Raw genomic sequence first — 21052 nt, 5'->3', positions numbered from 1 at the left:
TCCCCCCAAAAAAAAAAAAAAAAAAAAAAAAAAAAAAAAAAGAGTATTTCTCAATTGCCAAATTTCAGAGTCTTGTTGCCCTGATCAACTCTGTCTCTGTCTCTATATGCCTCTCATCTCTCCTTTCCCTCATCTAACTCAAGGGTCCAATCCAAATTATTTTTCCCCGGTAATTCCTCCTGACCAGTTGACCACTTTGTTCCGTGATCCGCTAGATTCACAGAACCCTAAATTTTTGAGAAGAAAGAAATAGCATAACATACTGAGTACATGATGGATAAGACCAGAACCCTCAAGAATAACCACATGGATTCTATGTTTCACATAGTCAAGTGAAAAATTGGAAAAACCATGATTAGAAATTCCTAATTCATCTATGCTCATCAAAGGGAGAAAATCTTAGTGGTAAAAAGTATCTTGTGAAAGAGAGAATTTTTATTCATCTAGATGTTGCCTCCAACAAAGGTACTGATAAGTTTGTAAAATCCTATGTGGCTTTCTAACATTCTTGTCATATAATAAAAATCCTGTCCTCATTGCTGTTCAGACCCTTTGGAAAACTAGCTATGACAAGGACTGGCTAAAAGCTCACTAGTTCATTATTCCCATTTATTCTTCCTGAAATTAAGCTGGGAACAAGTTCTGGTCAATGGGTTTTGGGTGGAAGTGATGTCCATAATCTCGAGGCCTGGCCATAAAACCCCATGTTTTGACCACATTCTCTCTTACTCTTCTGTGCTGACTTTGGGCAGCCATGATTTTAAAATTATAGTTTGATAAAATTAGAAAAGTTTGGACCCCCAAGTCACCATTTAGGAGAGAGCTCCCAAGAAGGGTTCTTTGACCTCTATTGAACTATGACACAACCAAGGAATTAATCACCATTGTATTCAGCTACTGAGATTTCAGGGTTTATTTTTCAAATAAACCTAGTGTAAATAAATATGCTATGTGGCTTAGCACAGTCTAAACAATGATTAATTTAGAAATGGGAGCCATTCCATGCAAGAAAACTATATGGCTTTTTTCTCAGATGACATAGGCAATTTGAGATTCAAAGACGCGTTTAGCAGAAGGCCTTTTCCTACCAGAAAAAAACCCTATAGAGTGTTTTCATCAATGTGATCAAGTTTTCACTATGCCACTTCTCTGCTTAAAATCCTCTAAGGACTACCCATTGTTTAGCATTTAAGGTCTTTCCAAACTGACCTATAAATATGAGGTTTGAAAGGATTCAATATTTAGGAAGTACCACGCATGGTGCTTGATAATACATAGTCAAACAAATTTCCTTTCCTTTCCTTTTTCTGTTTCATTTATCCTGAAAAGTTCTAGATTATTAAGTGGACAAATATATGATGAAGTTTGAGGGGGGAGGAGAGAGGAAGAAGAAGAAAAGGAAGAGAAAGAAGGGAAGTTGGGCTGGAGGTCAGAAAATGGGAGGAGAAAGTGAGAGTACACCTTATCCCTACCTTATTCTCATATCCACCCTTCCCTTCTCCATTCAGTGCCCTCAAATAAAGTAGGAAGCGGTAGACCTGTTACTTTTTCTAAGAAGGAATTAAGTCCATCTGATTGACTTCATGATACTGCAGAAGTACGTGCAACAATTTTGAAGTGATCTTAAAAGATGATGCAATGTGAAAACCACACCATTGTATCTAATTTATTAAACAAAATTAATTTTAACATTGATATTAGCCATCTATTTCCCTCTAATCTCTACTTTACTTTGACTGCAAAGACTACTGTTCATTTCAGCTCGCTTTCTTTTCATAAATTAACATTAAAAATCAGTAGATTTTAATCCATGATATAATTTTATCCAGTGTATTTTATTTTAAGAACATATCTTTGATACTAACCTTGGTTTCTGTGATTTTCCTTTGGATTGCATCCATTGTGTAGGGACCCTCCTTCCATGACTCAAGCTTGGCTCTGGCCTGCCCCAAGACCTGCTGAGCTTCTTCCTTAGCTTCCAGCCATTGTGTTGAATCTTTTAACATTTCATTCAACTGTTGCCTCCGGTTCTGAAGGTGTTCCTGTACTTCATCCCACTGACTCTGAATTCTTTCAACTGGAAAAGAAGGAAAAATGAATACATGGGAGTAAATGTTACTCTGGAGGAGACATTTGAAATTTAACATCCAAATATTATCTCACATTTTATATTACTTATAAAAGAAATTGCTCATTGTGTTACAGCTAGGATGATGGACAATGGAATTTCTTACTTTTTTCAAAGGCAAACGTAAGTTTTTGTTAAACCAACTTCCTGAAGGTGATCTAGAACATCAATAGTACATGTGAAAATTTAACTGTGTCTATTCCTTTTTTTTTTTTAGTTTTAAAAGCAGGATAAAACATGCATCGACATAGTACATTAACACAGTCGTATAACTGAATGCAAGACCTTTTCGCATAATATCCCCTAAAGCATCTCAAGCACTAGATGTCTAAAACAGAACCTATAGAAAAGGAACTCTTTCTTTCTAAAAAAAAAAGAGCCTGTTACTTATTCTCTCTTCCTCAGTCACTGTGCCAACATGTTGACTAACCTGATTTTTCTCACTTCCTAACTGCAAATGTCATAACCATTTACTCAGCCCCAAGTAGGACATATCTAAATCATATGCCTTCTTCTCCTTTTCATCCACACAAACAGGTTCCCCTGAATCTATCTTTTCATGCTCTTCCTAGTGATGTAGTTCACATCTTAATTTCCATTTTTACCTAGGATGTTCCTGCAATCTTCAAACTACTCTTTTTTTTTGAATTGTCGAAGTTTATTTTTTTATAGAGCAGGTTCTTATGCGTTTTATATATATTAGTGTATATATGTCAATCCCAATCTCCCAATTCATCACACCACCACCACTCCCCTCCCCACCACTTTCCCCGCTTGGTGTCCATATGTTTGTTCTCTACATCTGTGTCTCTATTGCTGCCCGGCAAACCAGTTCAACTGTACCATTTTTCTAGGTTCCACATATATGCGTTAATATACGATATTTGTTTTTCTCTTTCTGACTTACTTCACTCTGTATGACAGTCTCTAGAACCATCCACGTCTCTACAAATGACCCAGTTTCATTCCTTTCCATGGCTGAGTAATATTCCATTGTATACATGTACCACATCTCCTTTATCCACTCGTCTGCTGATGGGCATTTAGGTTGCTTCCATAACTTGGCTATTGTAAATAGTGCTGAAATGAACATTGAGGTGCATGTGTCTTCTTGAACTACGTTTTTTTCTGGGTATATACACAGTAGTGGGATTGCTGGGTCATATGGTAGTTCTATTTTTACTTTTTAAGGAACCTCCATACTGTTCTCCATAGTGGCTGTACCAATTTACATTCCCACCAACAGTGCCAGGAGGGTTCCCTTTTCTCCACACCCTCTCCAGCATTTGCTGTTTCTAGATTTTCTGATGATGCCCCTTCTAACTGGTGATGTTGAGCAGCTTTTCATGTGCTTCTTAGCCATCTGTATGTCTTCTTTGGAGAAATGTCTACTTAGGTCTTCTGCCCATTTTTGGATTGGGTTGTTTTTTTAATATTGAGCTGCATGAGCTGTTTGTATATTTTGGAAATTAATCCTTTGTCTGCTGATTCATTTGCAAATATTTTCTCCCATTCTGAGGGTTGTCCTTTCGTCTTGTTTGTACTTTCCTTTGCTTTGCAAAAGCTCTTCAGTTTCATTAGGTCCCATTTGTTTATTTTTGTTTTTATTTCCGTTACTCTAGGAGGTGGATCAAAAAAGATCTTGCTGTGATTTAGGTCAAAGAGTGTTCTTCCTATGTTTTCCTCTAAGAGTATTATAGTGCCTGGTCTTACATTTAGGTTTCTAATGCCTTTTGAGTTTATTTTTGTGTATGGTGTTAGGGAGTGTTCTACTTTCATTCTTTGACATGTAGCTGTCCAGTTTTGCCAGCACCACTTATTGAAGAGGCTGTCTTTTATCCATTGTATATTCTTGCCTCCTTTGTCATAGATTAGATGACCATAGGCATGTGGGGTTATCTCTGGGCTTTCTATCCTGTTCTATTGATCTATATTTCTGTTTCTGTGCCAGTACCATAGTGTCTTGATTACTGTAGCTTTGTAGTATAGCCTTAAGTCAGGCAGTCTGATTCCTCCAACTCTGGTTTTTCCCCTCAAGACTGTTTTGGTTCTTTGGGGTCTTTTGTGTCTCCATACAAATTTTAAGATTTTTTGTTCTAGTTCTGTAAAAAATGCCATTGGTATTCTGATAGGGATTGCATTGAATCTGTACATTGCTTTCGGTAGTATAGTCATTTTCACAATATTGATAATTCCAATCCCAGAACATGGTATATCTCTCCATCTGTTGGTATCATCTTTAATTTCTTTCATCAGTGTCTTATAGTTTTCTGCATACAGGGCTTTTGTCTCCCTAGGTAGGTTTATTCCTAGATATTTTATTCTTTTTGTTGCAATGGTAAATGGTAGTGTTTTCTTAATTTCTCTTTCAGAATTTTCATAATTATTGTATAGGAATGCAAGAGATATCTGTGCATTAATTTTGTATCCTGCAACTTTACCAAATTCATTGATTAGCTCTAGTAGTTTTCTGGTGGCATCTTTATGATTTTCTATGTATATTATCATGTCATCTGCAAATACTGACAGTTTTACTTCTTCTTTTCCAATTTGTATTCCTTTTATTTCTTTTCCTTCTCTGATTGCTCTGGCTAGCACTTCCAAAATTATGTTGAATAACAGTGGCGAGAGTGGACATTCTTGTGTTGTTCCTGATCTTAGAGGAAATGTTTTCAGGTTTTCACCATTGAGAATGATGTTTGCTGTGGGTTTGTCATATATGGCTTTTATTATGTTGAAGTAGGTTTGTTTTATGCCCACTTTCTGGAGAGTTTTTATCATAAATGGGTCTTGAACTTTGTCAGAAGCTTTTTCTGCATCTATTGAGATGATGATATGGTGTTTATTCTTCAATCTGTTAATATGGTGTTTCACATTGATTGATTTGCATATATTGAAGAATCCTTGCATCCCTGGGATAAATCCCACTTGTTCATGGTGTATAATCCTTTTAATGTGTTGTTGGATTCTGTTTGCTAATAATTTCTTGAGGATTTTCACAACTATATTCAGGAGTGATATTGGTCTGTAATTTTCTTTTTTGTAGTATCTTGTCTGGTTTTGGTATCAGGGTGATGGTGGCCTCACAGAATGAGTTTGGGAGTATTCCTCCCTCTGCAATTCTTTGGAAGAGTTTGAGAAGGATGGGTGTTAGCTCTTCTCTAAATGTTTGACAGAATTCACCTGTGAAGCCATCTGGTGCTGGACTTTTGTTTGTTGGAAGATTTTTAATCACAGTTTCAATTTCATTACTTGTGATTGGTCTGTTCATATTTTCTATTTCTTCATGGTTCAGTCTTGGAAGGCTATATACCTTTCTAAGAATTTGTCCATTTCTTCCAGGTTGTCCATTATATTGGCATGGAGTTGCTTATAATAATCTCTTAGGATGCTTTGTATTTCTGTGGTGTCTGTTGTAACTTCTCCTTTTTCATTACTTTTTATTGATTTGAGTCCTCTCCCTCTTTTTCTTGATGAGTCTGGGTAATGTTTTATCTGTTTTGGTTATCTTGGCAAAGAACCTGCTTTTAGTTTTATTGAATTTTGCTCCTGTTTTCTTTGTTTCTATTTCATTTATTTCTGTTGTGATCTTTATGATTTCTTTCCTTCTACTAACTTCAGATTTTGTTTGTTCTTCTTTCTCTAGTTCCTTTAGGTGTAAGGTTAGATTGTTTACTTGAGATTTTTCTTGTTTCTTGAGGTAGGCTTATATTGCTATAAACTTCCCTCTCAGAACTGCTTTTGCTGCATCCTATAGGTTTCGGATCATCGTGTTTTCGTTGTCATTTGTCTCTTGGTATTTTTTGATTTCCTCTTTGGTTTCTTCAGTGATCTCTTGGTTATTCAGTAACATATTGTTTAGCCTCCATGTGTTTGTGTTTTTTACGTTTTTTTCCCAGTAATTCATTTCTACTCTCACAGCTCTGTGGTCAGAAAAGACGCTCGATATAATTTCAATTTTCTTAAATTTACTGTGGCTTGATTTGTGACCCAAGATGTGCTCTATCTTGGAGAATGTTCCATGTGCACTTGAGAAGAAAGTGTAATCTGCTGTTTTGGGATGGAATGTCCTATAAATATCAATTAAATCTATCTGGTCTATTGTGTCATTTAAAGCATCTGTTTCCTTAATTATATTCATTTTGGATGATCTGTCCATTGGTGTAAGTGAGGTGTTAAAGTCCCCCACTATTATCGTGTTACTGTCGATTTCCTCTTTTAGAGCTGTTAGCAGTTACCTTATGTATTGAGGTGCTCCTATGTTGGGTGCATATATATTTATAATTGTTATATCTTCTTCTTGGATTGATCCCTTGATCATTATGTAGTGACCTTCCTTGTCTCTTATAACATTCTTTATTTTAAAGTCTATTTTATCTGATATGAGTATTGCTACTCCACCTTTCTTTTGATTTCCATCTGTGGGGAGTATCTTCTTCCAACCCATCATTTTCAGTCTGTATGTGTCCCTAGGTCTGAAGTGGGTCTCTTGTAGACAGCATATATATGGATCTTGGTTTTTGTATCCATTCAGCAATCCTGTGTCTTTTGGTTGGAGCATTTAATCCATTCACGTTTAAGGTAATTATCCATATGTATGTTCCTATTACCATTTTTTCAATTGTTTTGGGTTTGTTTTTGTAGGTCCTTTTCTTCTCGTGTTTCCCACTTAGAGAAATTCCTGTAGCATTTGTTGTAGAGCTGGTTTGGTGGTGCTGAATTCTCTTAGCTTTTGCTTGTCTGTAAAGCTTTTGATTTCTCCACTGAAGGTGAATGAGATCCATGCTGGGGAGAGTAATCTTGGTTGTAGGTTCTTCCCTTTCATCACTTTTAACGTATCATGCCACTCCCTTCTGGCTTGTAGAGCTTCTGCTGAGAAATCAGCTGTTAACCTTATGGGAGTTCCCTTGTATGTTATTTGTTGTTTTTCCCTTGTTGCTTTCAATTATTTTTCTTTGTCTTTAATTTCTGTCAATTTGATTACTATGTGTCTCGGTGCGTTTCTCCTTGGGTTTATCCTGTATGGGACTCTCTGCGCTTCCTGGACTTGACTTGGGTGGCTATTTCCTTTTCCATGTTAGGGAAGTTTTCAACTGTAATCTCTTCAAATATTTTCTCAGGTCCTTTCTCTCTCTCTTCTCCTTCTGGGACCCCTATAATGTGAGTGTTGTTGCGTTTAATGTTGTCCCAGAGGTTTCTTAGGCTGTCTTTGTTTCTTTTCATTCTTTTTTCTTTATTCTGTTCCATGGCAGTAAATTCCACCATTCTGTCTTCCAGGTCACTTACCCATTCTTCTGCCTCAGTTATTCTGCTATTGATTCTTTCTAGTGTATTTTTCATTTCAGTTATTGTATTGTTCATCTCAGTTTGTTTGTTCTTTCATTCTTCTAGGTGTTCGTTCTTTAATTGTTCTAGGTGTTTGTTAAACATTTCTTGCATCTTCTCGATCTTTGCCTCCATTCTTTTTCTGAAGTCCTGGATCATCTTCACTATCATTATTCTGAATTCTTTTTCTGGAAGGTTGCCTGTCTCCACTTCATTTAATTGTTTTTCTGGGGTTTTATCTTGTTCCTTCATCTGGTACATAGCCCGCTGCCTTTTCTTCTTGTCTATCTTTCTATGAATCTATTTTTTGTTCCACAGGCTGCAGGATTGTAGTTCTTCTTGCTTCTGCTGTCTGCCCTCTCTAACTGTGTCTTTTCTTAATCTTTAGAGCCAAATATGAGTAATCTTTCCAAAAGCTCCTATAGCAGAATGCCCACATCCCCTCGCCCTTATCACTTCATTGCCCAACAGCCTGACCTCCAATACCATCACTGACATTTCATTCCTTGTAGGCTTTGTGTTGTCATAAAGTTTGCTTTGCCATCTAAGTGGTAGGCTAGATACACTAAGGAATTGAGGCTCCCTTGCCCAGTCTCCCACCACCTTACCTCCCAGGAACAGCCTGTAACCAATGACTGATGGTAGTCATTAGGGTATGCATATTCTAGCACACTTTTGCTATGGGAGATATCTGTGAGGTATGTGATTTATAAGGGTTCCAGAGTTCTCCCAGTGGGATAAAGCTCTAGTGGGTCATAGTGGTAACCTGCTTGATTATGTACCATCCTTTACTGGCTGTCTTCCCTTACCTGTCTCACTTTCTCATTCCCCTATTGATATTTCTCTCAACTCCCAAATAAACCACTTGCTCTCAAAACTTTTTTTCTGCGGCAATCCAAGACCAGATAGGCACATTGGAAACTTCTTGTAACAATGACAGTTATATTCTGTAAGTAGGACAGGCTTACATCGAGGCTATTTTCTGGTATCATTGTGAGTCAAAGATGGAGATTCCCTATAGATTTTTCTCTGGAATACTTTATTTTAGAATATTAAAAATAAACATAACAAGATTGCTTTTTCTTTTCTTTGAGGACCACATGATCTTCATTTTAAGCTGATTTCATAAAATGGAAATAATGCCATAGAAAACAGGTAATAAAACCACCACTTACTTTACTCCTTAAGCAGGAAATCTGACAGACATTCTAGAATTTTCCCTAAGCCTCACCAAACACCATATATAATTGGTTACAAAGTTTTCTCATACAGAACTCCTTTCTTCTTTCCACACGTTTCCATGGCAAAGCTCCAACATTTTCTGTCTACATGTTTGCAATAGACTGTACATAGTTCCTCTGCCTCAAGTCTCCACTTTCCAACGTAATGTCTACACTGTAGACATAGTAGTAACTAATATAAATCTGATCACCCCACTCTCTCATTTAAACCCTTCAATGTCTCCCCACAGTCCTCTGGAATATCTTAGCTTGATATACATATTCCTCTGTGATCTGGCCTGGATAATCTGAGGGATTTATTGACAAAGGAACAAATTATAACATAATCAGAGTGTAGGAAAATCACCAAATTTAATATAAGAAACTAGGCCTTGCAGCAGTGGAGCTGTTAGTACATCTAGGCCCAAGAAATCAGGGGAGGGAGAAGTGGCCAGAAGCTGAGAATCATGAGGAGAAACCACCTTGAGAAGAGCAGTAACCTTTTATCAAGGGACAGAGTCAGCCTGAAGCAAATTCACGGGTAGGGAACTAGAAGAATAAATACTCTGACCTCTCTGCCCTCTCTCTTCAATTTCCTACCAGGGCTCCCCAGTGGCTAAACCAATTGGAAGCCAGAGGGCATGGGAGACCAATGATGACACGGATCAACCACCCAGAGTAGAGAGCGAGGTAGAGAAGGGCAATAGACAAATAAAACGTATATGGCACAGTCTTGCGCTTCTTTTTATTTATTTTATTTTTTTTGTTTTGTTTTGTTTTTTGCAGTACACAGGCCTCTCACCGCTGCGGCCTCTCCCATCGCAGAGCACAGGCTCCGGACGCGCAGGCTCAGCGGCCATGGCCCACGGGCCCAGCCGCTCCGCGGCATGTGGGATCTTCCTGGAGCGGGACACGATCCCGCGCCCTCTGCATCGGCAGGCAGACTCTCAACTACTGCGCCACCAGGGAAGCCCCCATGCTTCTCATTTCATGACATAAGCTTAGTCTTTCTTAATTAAACCTGCTGTTGCCTCCCTAAAGTTATAAGAAGTTATGAGTTAAAGAAGTACCTGAGATATTTTGTAAATAACCATCAGTACTAAACAGACCTTACAAGACTACTGATTGTGACATGAATTAAAGATTGTGGTACCTAGAATAGGTAAAACCAGGTAAGTGACATTCATTACAGGTACTGTTTTTATCAGTTTCATTTTGGTTTGCGTGCTTGCTATGCATTGCAAACCCAGTCAACATATCACCTTCCAACTTTGGTTAACATGTCAACCTGTTTAAATGTCAATAACTCCTTATAATCTTTGAGCATCATTTGTTTTTTCTTGTTGCACTGCTGTTGTTCACCCACTGGGTAGTATAGCACTTATTATAGTTGAGATCTACAATTATTAGTCTGTTTAATCTTTAGTTTACAAAACTACTAGTGTAAATGCTATTATAAAAAAAGCTATTTAAAATATTAGTAAAAGAGTCTTTAAGTGTTCTGGAATATTTTCTTATCAATCATAGAAACAACTAATAACACAATTACAAACCATTTTCCAACTTATCACAGCAGGCTACTTAATTATGCATAGCTGGCACCTCTTGTTTTCCTTGGCCTATTGTTATATACGTATTACATGTATTTGCAAATAATGAAATTGACTTTCCTCTAAAAGCCGATAATTACAATTTGCCTTAATCAGCCTTAATTAGTGACATTTTACCATGCTATCAAAATGTTTAGAACGCCTAGTATTTTTGACAAAAACATGGTAAGCCATTTGCATTCATGCCAGTGAATATTTTCTACATCCTAAATTCATTTCAATAGGGTAGACATAATCTATATTTTTAGGCCATCACTTGATATGAGAAAGTAGTTTCTCCTATCATGTGGGTAGATATTTCTTAATTGTGGAAAAAGGAGGAAACTTTTATAGCCTATAACATTATTTCAGACAAACATACCATTTGAATGCCTGTTCAATCACAGCAATGGAGGTTTTCATCCCAAAGGGGTCATGTGTGTACAATTTAGCAAGAGAAAATGGTTTACTGGGTGTGCGCCCCACTAAAGATGTCCTTTCTCATCCTTGACCTTCAACTGTACTTGATCATGAGATAATACTTAAAGAAATAGATTTATAGTTATAGACTCACTCAACAATCTAGCTACCCCTCCATTCACACCTGTCTATCCATCCTGCCAGTTACCATTTTATTTACCAGCTACTGGATACCAGGCATTAGGCCAAGCACTGGGGAAACAAAGGAGTCTAAGACAGATTCCCTGGCTTCTGGTTGGTTGGTACCTGTTAGATGGAAGTGTTATTTACCATCTACTCGAGGAATAAAGATCAACAGTTCTAGGGAAAAGATAATGAGTTCAATCCTACACCTATTCAGTGAAAAGTTTTGAGGATCTTTCACATAGGACTATCATTTTAGTCAGCTGGACTGAAGGTGCTATGGCATAGCTGCATATTTTGGAAGACAGAGAAATCCAAGATTAGAAATCACTGGAGAGAAGTAAAAACTGAAGCCATTAAGAGGAACACATTCTCATTGGTATGGGGTATAGATTGAGCAAAAGAGGGTTAAAGATGGAGTCCTGAAAAATATAACACATAAACACAAAATACAGCGTCAATAGTCAATAACATGGATGAATGGCTAGAGAGGCAGGAGGATCATTTGGAAAGTGCCCTTCCATAGAAATGTGGATAAGAGAAAATTTCACAAACACAAGTGTGGTTAACATTTTAAAACCACAGATGTCACAAGAGCTAATAAAAATCATAATAAAACATTATTTGAATACCCACTCTGCTCAAGGCACTTTTTTAAGCTCTTTACCTGTATTAACTCAGTTAATCATCATGAAAATCTTACGAGGTGGGTATAATTGCTCGTGTTGTTATTGTTGTTGCTGTTCTCCTCATTTAACAGATGAAGAAATAGGGACCATGTTAAAGAACTGGCCTAAGGTCATACAGACAGGGAGTGGAAGAGCCAACACTTAGACCCAAGCAGTCAGATTTCCCAAAGCCCATGCCGAAAGTATCCACTGGCTTTGACCACAAGAAACTTCCTGAAGACCATACAGCTAAACACTGGTAGAAATCTTACTGTAGAGAACTGACAAGTCAATCAGCCAATGATGGATGACAGCGGGGAGATAATTGCCCCTTGTTGGTGACAACTGTCAGGTGCATTTTTCACTATCTCCTACACTTCATTCATTGGGGCTGCCCTCTAGCTGCCCACAGCAATAACCTGCTCAGTAACTGGCTCAATTATTGGCTTCTTTCCTTTACACATTTCACTGTCCTACTCCCCTACTGGTACTTCCAGGGACCACCACACAAGTAAATCACCATTACTTAAATCATTGTTTCAAGGTCAGCTTCTGGGGGAACCTAGTTTAAGTTAGAATTTTACTCATTTAAAAAATTTCTCAGGGCACAGCTCAGTGCTTGGCACTTGGTATACTTTTGATAACTGCTAAACGAATTGTCCATGTATACTGTTTCAAATATCCATGTTTCCTTTTTAGAAAGATGTAAAAATACTACTTTCAAAGTTAACCCCTAGCCAGGACCTTGAGTCTTTCTTCTCTAAAAGCAATAATTGTCTCTTTATTGCATTTCAGGTCTATATAATTTGAACACTGGATTAAGTCTTTCACATTTCCCTCTTTTTTTTTCTTTGACATTTTATTAAAAAAAATTTTTTTTTGCAGTACGCGGGCCTCTCACTGTTGTGGCCTCTCCCGTTGCGGAGCACAGGCTCTGGATGCGCAGGCTCAGCAGCCATGGCTCACGGGCCTAGCCGCTCCGCAGCACGTGGGATGTTCTGGGACTGGGGTACGAACGCATGTCCCCTGCATCGGCAGGTGGACTCTCAACCACTGCGCCACCAGGGAAGCCCAACATTTTAATTTTTTAATCTTTTTTAAAACATCTTTATTGGAGTATAATTGCTTTACAATGTTGTGTTACTTTCTGCTGTATAACAAAGTGAATCAGCTATAATGTACACATATATACCCATATACCCTGCCTCTTGTGTCTCCCTCCCACCCTCCCTATTCCACCCCCCTAGGTGGTCACAAAGCAATGAGCTGATCTCCCTGTGCTACGTGACTGCTTCCCACTAGCTATCTATTTTACATTTGGTACTGCATATATATCCATGCCACTCTCTCACTTCGTCCTAGCTCACACTCCCCCCACCACCCGTGTCCTCAAGTCTATTTTCTAAATCTGTGTCTTTATTCCTCTCCTGCCCCTAAGTTCTCCAAAACCTTTTTTTTTTTAGATTCCATATATATGTGTTAGCATACAGTGTTTGTTTTTCTCTTTCTGACTTACTTCACTCTGTATGATTGACGCTACATCCATCGACCTCACTACAAATAACTCAATTTCATTTCTCTTTATGGCTGAGCAATATTCCACTGTATATATGTGCCACATCTTCTTAATCCATTCATCTGTCGATGGACCCTTAGGTTGCTTCCATGTCCTGGCTACTGTAAATAGAGCTGCAATGAACGTTGTGGTACATGACTCTTTTTGAATTATGGATTTCTCAGGGTATACACCCAGTAATGGGATTGCTGGGTCATACGGTAGTTCTATTTTTAGTTTTCTAAGGAGTCTCCATACTGTTCTCCATAGTGGCTGTGTCAGTTTACATTCCCACCAACAGTGCAAGAGGGTTCCCTTTTCTCCACACCCTCTCCAGCATTTATTGTTTGTAGACTTTTTGATGTTGCCCATTCTGATTGGTGTGAGGTGATACCTCATTGTAGTTTTGATTTGCATTTCTCTAATAATTAGTGATGTTGGGCATTCTTTCATGTGTTTGTTGCCAATCTGTATATCTTCTTTGGAGAATGTCTATCTAGATCTTCTGCCCATTTTTGGATTGGGTTGTTTATTTTTTTGATATTGAGCTGCATGAGCTTCTTGTATATTTTGAAGATTAATCTTTTGTCAGTTGCTTCATTTGCAGATATTTTCTCCCACTCTGTGGGTGGTCTTTTCGTCTTGTTTGTGGTCTCCTTTGCTGTGCAAAAGCTATTAAATTTCATTAGGCCCCATTTGTTTATTTTTGTTTTTATTTCCATTTCTCTACGAGGTGGGTCAAAAAGGATCTTGCTGTGATGTATGTCACAGACTGTTCTGCCTGTATTTTCCTCTAAGAGTTTTATAGTGTCTGGCCTTACATTTAGGTCTTTAACCCATTTTGAGTTTATTTCTGTGTATAGTGTTAGGGAGTGTTCTAATTTCATTCTTTTACATGTAGTTGTACAGTTGTCTCAGCACCACTTATTGAAGGGCTGTCTTTTCTCCATTGTATATTCTTCCCTCCTTTATCAAAGATAAGGTGACTATATGTGTGTAGGTTTATCTCTGGGCTTTCTAACATGTTCCACTGATCTACATTTCTGTTTTTGTGTCAGTACCATACTATCTCAGTTACTGTAGCTTTGTAGTATAGTCTGAAGTCATGGAGCCTGATTCCTTCAGCTCCATTTCTCTTTCTCAAGATTGCTTTGGCTATTCGGGGTCTTTTGTGTTTCCATGCAAATTGTGAAATTTTGTCTTCTAGTTCTGTGAAAAATGCCATTGGTAGTTTAAAGGGGATTGCACTGAATCTGTAGATTGCTTTGGGTAGTATAGTTATTTTCACAATGTTGATTCTTCCAATCCAAGAACATGGTCTATCTCTCCATCTGTTTGTACCATCTTTAATTTCTTTCATCAGTGTCTTACAGTTTTCTGCATAAAGGTCTTTTGTCTCCTTAGGTAGGTTTATTCCTAGGTATTTTATTCTTTTTGTTGCAATTGTAAATGGGAGTGTTTCCTTAATTTCTCTTTCAGATTTTTCATCATTAGTGTACAGGAATTCAAGAGATTTCTGTTCATTAATTTTGTATCCTGCTACTCTACCAAATTCATTGATTAGCTCTAGTAGTTTTCTGGTAGCATTTTTAGGAATCTCTATGTATAGCATCATACCAACTGCAAACAGTGACAGCTTTATTTCTTCTTTTCCAATTTGGATTCCTTTTATTTCTTTTTCTTCTCTGATTGCTGTCACTAAAACTTTCAAAACTATGTTGAATAACAGTGGTGAGTGTGGACACCCTTGTCTTGTTCCTCATCTTAGTGGAAATGGTTTCAGTGTTTCACCATTGAGAACGATGTTGGCTGTGGGTTTGTCATATATGGCCTATATTATATTGAGGTAAGTTCCCTCTATGCCTACTTTCTGGAGGATTTTTATCATAAATCGGTGTTGAATTTTGTCGAAAGTTTTTCTGCAACTATTGAGATGACCATATGGTTTTTATCCTTCAATTTAATATGGTGTATCACACTGATCTATTTGCATATATTGAAAAATCCTTGCATTCCTGGGATAAACCCCACTTGATCATGGTGTATGATCCTTTTAATGTGCTGTTGGATTCTGTTTGCTAGTATTTTGTTGAGGGCTTTTGCATCTATGCTCATCAGTGATACTGGCCAGTAGTTTTCTTTTTTCGTGACATCTTTGTCTGGTTTCAGTATCAGGGTGATGGTGGCCTCATAGAATGAGTTTGGGAGTGTTCCTCCCTCTGCTATACTTTGGAAGAGTTTGAGAAGGACAGGTGTTAGCTCTTAGCTCTTCTCTAAATGTTTTATAGAATTCGCCTGTGAAGCCATCTGGTCCTGGGCTTTTGTTTGTTGGAAGATTTTTAATCACAGTTTCAACTTCAGTGCTTGTGACTGGTCTGGTTATATTTCCCATTTCTTCCTGGTTCAGTCTCAGAAGGTTGTGCTTTTCTAAGAATTTTTCCATTTCTTCAGGTTGTCCATTTTATTGGCATAGAGTTCCTTGTGGTAATCTGTCATGATCCTTTGTATTTCTGCAGTGTCAGGTGTTACTTCTTTTTCATTTGTAATTCTACTGATTTTAGTCTTCTCCCTTTTTTTCTTGATGAGTCTAATGATTTTTCATTCTTGTTTATCGTCTCAAAGAACCAGCTTTTAGTTTTGGTGTTGAATTTTGTCGAAAGTTTTTCTGCAACTATTGAGATGACCATATGGTTTTTATCCTTCAATTTAATATGGTGTATCACACTGATCTATTTGCATATATTGAAAAATCCTTGCATTCCTGGGATAAACCCCACTTGATCATGGTGTATGATCCTTTTAATGTGCTGTTGGATTCTGTTTGCTAGTATTTTGTTGAGGGCTTTTGCATCTATGCTCATCAGTGATACTGGCCAGTAGTTTTCTTTTTTCGTGACATCTTTGTCTGGTTTCAGTATCAGGGTGATGGTGGCCTCATAGAATGAGTTTGGGAGTGTTCCTCCCTCTGCTATACTTTGGAAGAGTTTGAGAAGGACAGGTGTTAGCTCTTAGCTCTTCTCTAAATGTTTTATAGAATTCGCCTGTGAAGCCATCTGGTCCTGGGCTTTTGTTTGTTGGAAGATTTTTAATCACAGTTTCAACTTCAGTGCTTGTGACTGGTCTGGTTATATTTCCCATTTCTTCCTGGTTCAGTCTCAGAAGGTTGTGCTTTTCTAAGAATTTTTCCATTTCTTCAGGTTGTCCATTTTATTGGCATAGAGTTCCTTGTGGTAATCTGTCATGATCCTTTGTATTTCTGCAGTGTCAGGTGTTACTTCTTTTTCATTTGTAATTCTACTGATTTTAGTCTTCTCCCTTTTTTTCTTGATGAGTCTAATGATTTTTCATTCTTGTTTATCGTCTCAAAGAACCAGCTTTTAGTTTTATTGATCTTTGCTATCATTTCCTTCATTTCTTTTCCATTTATTTCTGATCTGATCTTTAAGATTTCTTTCCTTCTGCTAAATTTAGCGTTGTTGTTCTTCTTTCTCTAACTGCTTTAAGTGTAAGGTTAGGTTGTTTATTTGAGATATTTCTTGTTTCTTGAGGTAAGATTTTATTGCCTGAACTTGCCTCTCAGAATTGCTTTTGCTGCATCCCATAGGTTTTGGGTCGCCGTACTTTCATTGTCATTTGCTTCTAGGTATTTTTTGATTTCCTCTTTGATTTCTTCAGTGATCTCTCGGTTATTTAGTAGTGTATTGTTTAGCCTCCATGTGTTTGTATTTTTTACAGTTTTTTTCCTGTAATTGATATGTAGTCTGATAGCACTGTGGTCACAAAAGATACCTGATACAATTCCAATTTTCTTAAAATTACCAAGGCTTGATTTGTGACCCAAGATATGATCTATCCTGGAGAATGTTCCATGAGCACTTGAGAAGTGTATTCTGTTGTTTATGGATGGAATGTCCTATAAATATCAATTAAGTCCATCTCATTCAATGTGTCATTTAAAGCTTGTGTTTGCTTACTTATTTTCATGTTGGATGATCGGTCCATTGGTGAAAGTGGGGTGTTAAAGTCCCCTTCTATGATTTTGTTACTGTTGATTTCCCCTTTTATGGTTGTTAGCATTTGCCTTAAGTATTGAGGTGCTCCTGTACTGGGTGTATAAATATATACAATTGTTATATCTTCTTCTTGGATTGATCCCTTGATCATTATGTGGTGTCCTTCTTTGTCTCTTGTAACAGTCTTTATTTTAAAGTCTATTTTGTCTGATACGAGAATTGCTCACAATGTTTTTTCTGTCTCATAAACCCACTGCCTCTAGCCCTTAACCTGCTATACCGCTTGTCTAAATGATTCAGTTGGGGGCTTCCCTGGTGGCACAGTGGTTGAGAGTTTGCCTTCCGATGCAGGGGACACGGGTTCGTGCCCCGGTCCGGGAAGATCCCACGTGCCGTGGAACGGCTGGGCCCACGAGCCATGGCCACTGAACCTGCGTGTCCGGAGCCTGTGCTCCGCAACAGGAGAGGTCACAACAGTGAGAGGCCCGCGTACAGCAAAAAGAAAAAAAAAAATCCATAAATTAAAAATAAATGTGGGGGGGGGGGAGGAATCCTGTAAGCCAAAACTAATCAGTGACCTCTAACATTCTTAAAATAAACTGTAGGTCAGAGAGAATCTGTTGGCATGTCTTTTTGCCTCAGTCTGTCTTTTTAATTAAATTTTAGACTGAGTAACACAGAAAAGTACATGTGTATATTGGATGATATTTTTATGGGCATTTTCAATATTTGAAACATCCTGAGCTCCAGAGGATAATAACAACAATAAACTATCATGTTGTTATTAACATAAGTACAATTCGATGAATACTAGAAAGACAGCAGATGTATCGCCCCTTGTGAAATAACTAACCACATGTGAGAATCCATTTTGCAGAGTAGAAATTACAGACAGATTATTTTCTTTACAAAAGGATACACCATAGATTTCTCTAATCAACTTGTCAAAGATATTTAAAATATTATTTGACTTGCATTCCACTCCCAGGTATATAGCCCAGAGAAATGCATACTTATATTCACCAAAAGACATGTACTAAATTAGAAGATTACCCAAATTTGAAACTACCGAAATTCCCATCTACTATAAAATGGAATGGACAACTACATTGCGGCAAGTTTATCAACAGAATACTATCCAGCAACGAGAATTAAATATCTACATCTATATTCAATGATATGTATTAACCTCACAAACATAAGGTTGAGGCAAAGAAACCAGCCAAAACCAAGGACATACTGTATTATTCTATTTATAAAATGTATAAAATCAGGAAAAAGTAAGATGACTATAGAAGTCGAGATAGCTGTTACCTTTGTTGGACCGGTAGTCACTGCAAGAGACATGGCAGGGACTTTTGAGGTTCCGGTAATATTCTTTTTCTTGATATGAGTGCTGTTTACACACTTGCAATCAGTTTGTGCACATTCACCAAGCTAGACATTTATGTTATATGCACTTTTCCTTACGTATATTGTACTTCAATAAAAATTTAATAATCTATTTTCAACTTGTAAAATGTACTTTACATACAACTTTGGAGAATTAATCTTTTCTAAAAGGGTTGCAACGTGTGAAATACGTATCACTTGGGCAGATATGAACGATAATAAGAGGTGCAATGGTTTTTGCTAAGGACATTAAAATTGAGGGCTTAGATTTGTGTGATAAAGAACATTTGAGAAATACTCATTGGACAGTGAATCAGACTAGACTCACAGAAACAAATCAGCACATAGAGACTGACGAAGCAGCTATGAGTTATGCAATTTTAAAAAAGCAGTGTAGGGAATTGCGGTCTAGTGGTTAGGGCTCTGCGCTTTCACTGCTGAGGGCCTAGGTTCAATCCCTGATTGGGGAACTAAGATCCCACAAACCGTGCGGCACAGCCAGAAAAAAAAACAAAAAAAAAGGCAGTGTAATTGATTGATATAGCTATCCTAAGAGTAGACCCTGCAGAATACATAGAAAAGAAAAATTTACAAGTTTTTTATCTATATCGTTTTGTCAAGGAATGAAACAATTCCAACTACGGGATTTCACGACTCTTGCAACACTCCATCCAGGATATTACTGATAGACCAAAGATATATTATGGCAGTGTACTGTGTCCCATTCTGTAGATTTATATTTATACCAGATTCATCTGACATTTAAAAGTGAAATAATAATAAAATATATGCTTATAAACTCAGATAATCTGTGCATGTTGGTAATTGAAGAGCTACCCAAATGTGTGTACTTCTTCTTTCAGAGGTCCAACATGATAAGCTTCTCAACTGGTTTGTGCAGTAAGTAGATGCTGGATAATGAAAGGAATAAATAACGAATGCTAGGACTCAGGATGATAGACTGGGACTCAGCATGTGTCCTGATTTATGGATCTCCATAAGTGTCACATTGGAAACTAAGCAATCATGTCAAGAACCACAATACTGCAGAGAAAGAAACAGTTCAGTTGATTGAGTACTAACCAATCTTTCACTTCAAGTTTTTAAGCTAGCTATGTTTGATTATCGATACACAACCTTGACTGATATTAATTCCCTCAACATCTCTTCTAGGGAAAAATGTTATCTACAAAAATAAGATGTTTGCCTTTTTGAATATATATTGCTACAAAACAAAGAACAACTCTGTTCCAATTTCTGCACTCAAGTTACAGTCTGAGAATTAGAAGTTACTGTGACTAAGTTTTAGAAAGAAACCTTGACCAGCAGTTAATAATGGGTTATAGCCCTGGATTTGTGATGAAATAGGTATCGTAATTTGCAAAAGTTGCTTCGGCACAACTTCAAGTTCCTCAATTGCAAAACTGACTATAGTCATCAAAATGGACAATAATCTCAGCAAACATTGGTAATCTGCTAGTGGGGGCACTCTGAGGGTCTCAATGTGGGTCTCAATGATTCCAGGTAGAAAATACTGAGCTTAAAGAGTTAAATTACTGGTAAATCTTTTGAGGTCATTTGAATGGGTAAAAAGTATCATATATTTAACCGTGGTCAACTGTAAGGAAAACTTTCCCAACTGAGGTTAAGACAATAAACTCTGAACCATTTCTAAGTATCAGGAAAAAGATATGGTAATCACAACAGACAGTTCCCTGAGGCCAAAGTAGTCCACAAAAGGCTAGGCATGATCAAGAAGGGAGCTGAAAACAAAGAAATCATCATTGTTCTACTCGTGTATAAAGTTAGGATACAACTATATCTTGAGTAATGTGAGTATATCTCAATGTTTTACATTCAAAGACTTATAAGGAACCAGAGAAAGTCAAAATAATAATAACCCAAATTATAGGAAATATTAAGATGTGTTCCTCCTATTTCCACAGGGAATTTAAACATGGTTCTGTAGAAGTCTTATCTGTAGTTAAGCTCTGCAAAGAGAAGTCTCAGCTTAAACCCATTAAGAAGAGGAAGAAGCATATACTAACTATGAAGTCGAACGCAGCTAGTACGAATAGGCATTTGATCTATTTAGGAACAGGAGAGGAGGAACGTGGTTGCTGTGCGAACACAGAGGTGAAAACAGGGGGGAATTATAGGCAAACGATTAAATCCTAGCTGCTACAACTAATTTGAAGATATGTTTCCTTTCTAAGTCCCCCCAAAACTGGAATTCAGGAACAGCCAAGCATTTAGTTTTAAATTCACGGAAGACAGACCCAGACCCAATAACTAAGGTAAAAATATTTTATAATATCAGTCTAACATTTAAGGTTAGTTTGAACATGGCAAAGATTAGTAATTTAATGCTATTTTCACACTCAGTTTACTCTCTGTAAAATGGGGATAATAATAACAAGAAGATTAACAATCTGTGAAGATTAAGGAAATGATGGACGCAAGACACTAGGCAAAGTATCTAGCCCCTAATTACAGGGGTAAAGACAGGCAGTTATGCACTTTGTAACACCATTGGACTTTTTTTTTTTTTTTTTTTTT

General features: G+C 37.4%; 1 protein-coding gene across 1 annotated transcript in view; it reads right to left on the bottom strand.

Moving 5' to 3' along the window:
- Nucleotides 1–21052, bottom strand: part of DMD (dystrophin) — a 1279715-nt gene that overhangs the window by 562422 nt on the left and 696241 nt on the right. Inside the window, exon 26 of the mRNA XM_024760455.1 lies at nt 1866–2077. Within this exon, the coding sequence (XP_024616223.1) occupies nt 1866–2077 (212 nt within the window). The remainder of the gene's footprint in view (nt 1–1865; nt 2078–21052) is intronic.

This window comes from Neophocaena asiaeorientalis, unplaced genomic scaffold (genome assembly GCF_003031525.2).
Source record: "Neophocaena asiaeorientalis asiaeorientalis breed wild unplaced genomic scaffold, Neophocaena_asiaeorientalis_V1.1 scaffold448, whole genome shotgun sequence".
Lineage (NCBI taxonomy): Eukaryota > Metazoa > Chordata > Mammalia > Artiodactyla > Phocoenidae > Neophocaena > Neophocaena asiaeorientalis.
Note: the sequence above shows the minus strand (reverse complement) of the source record. Positions and strands in the feature narration are given on the sequence as shown.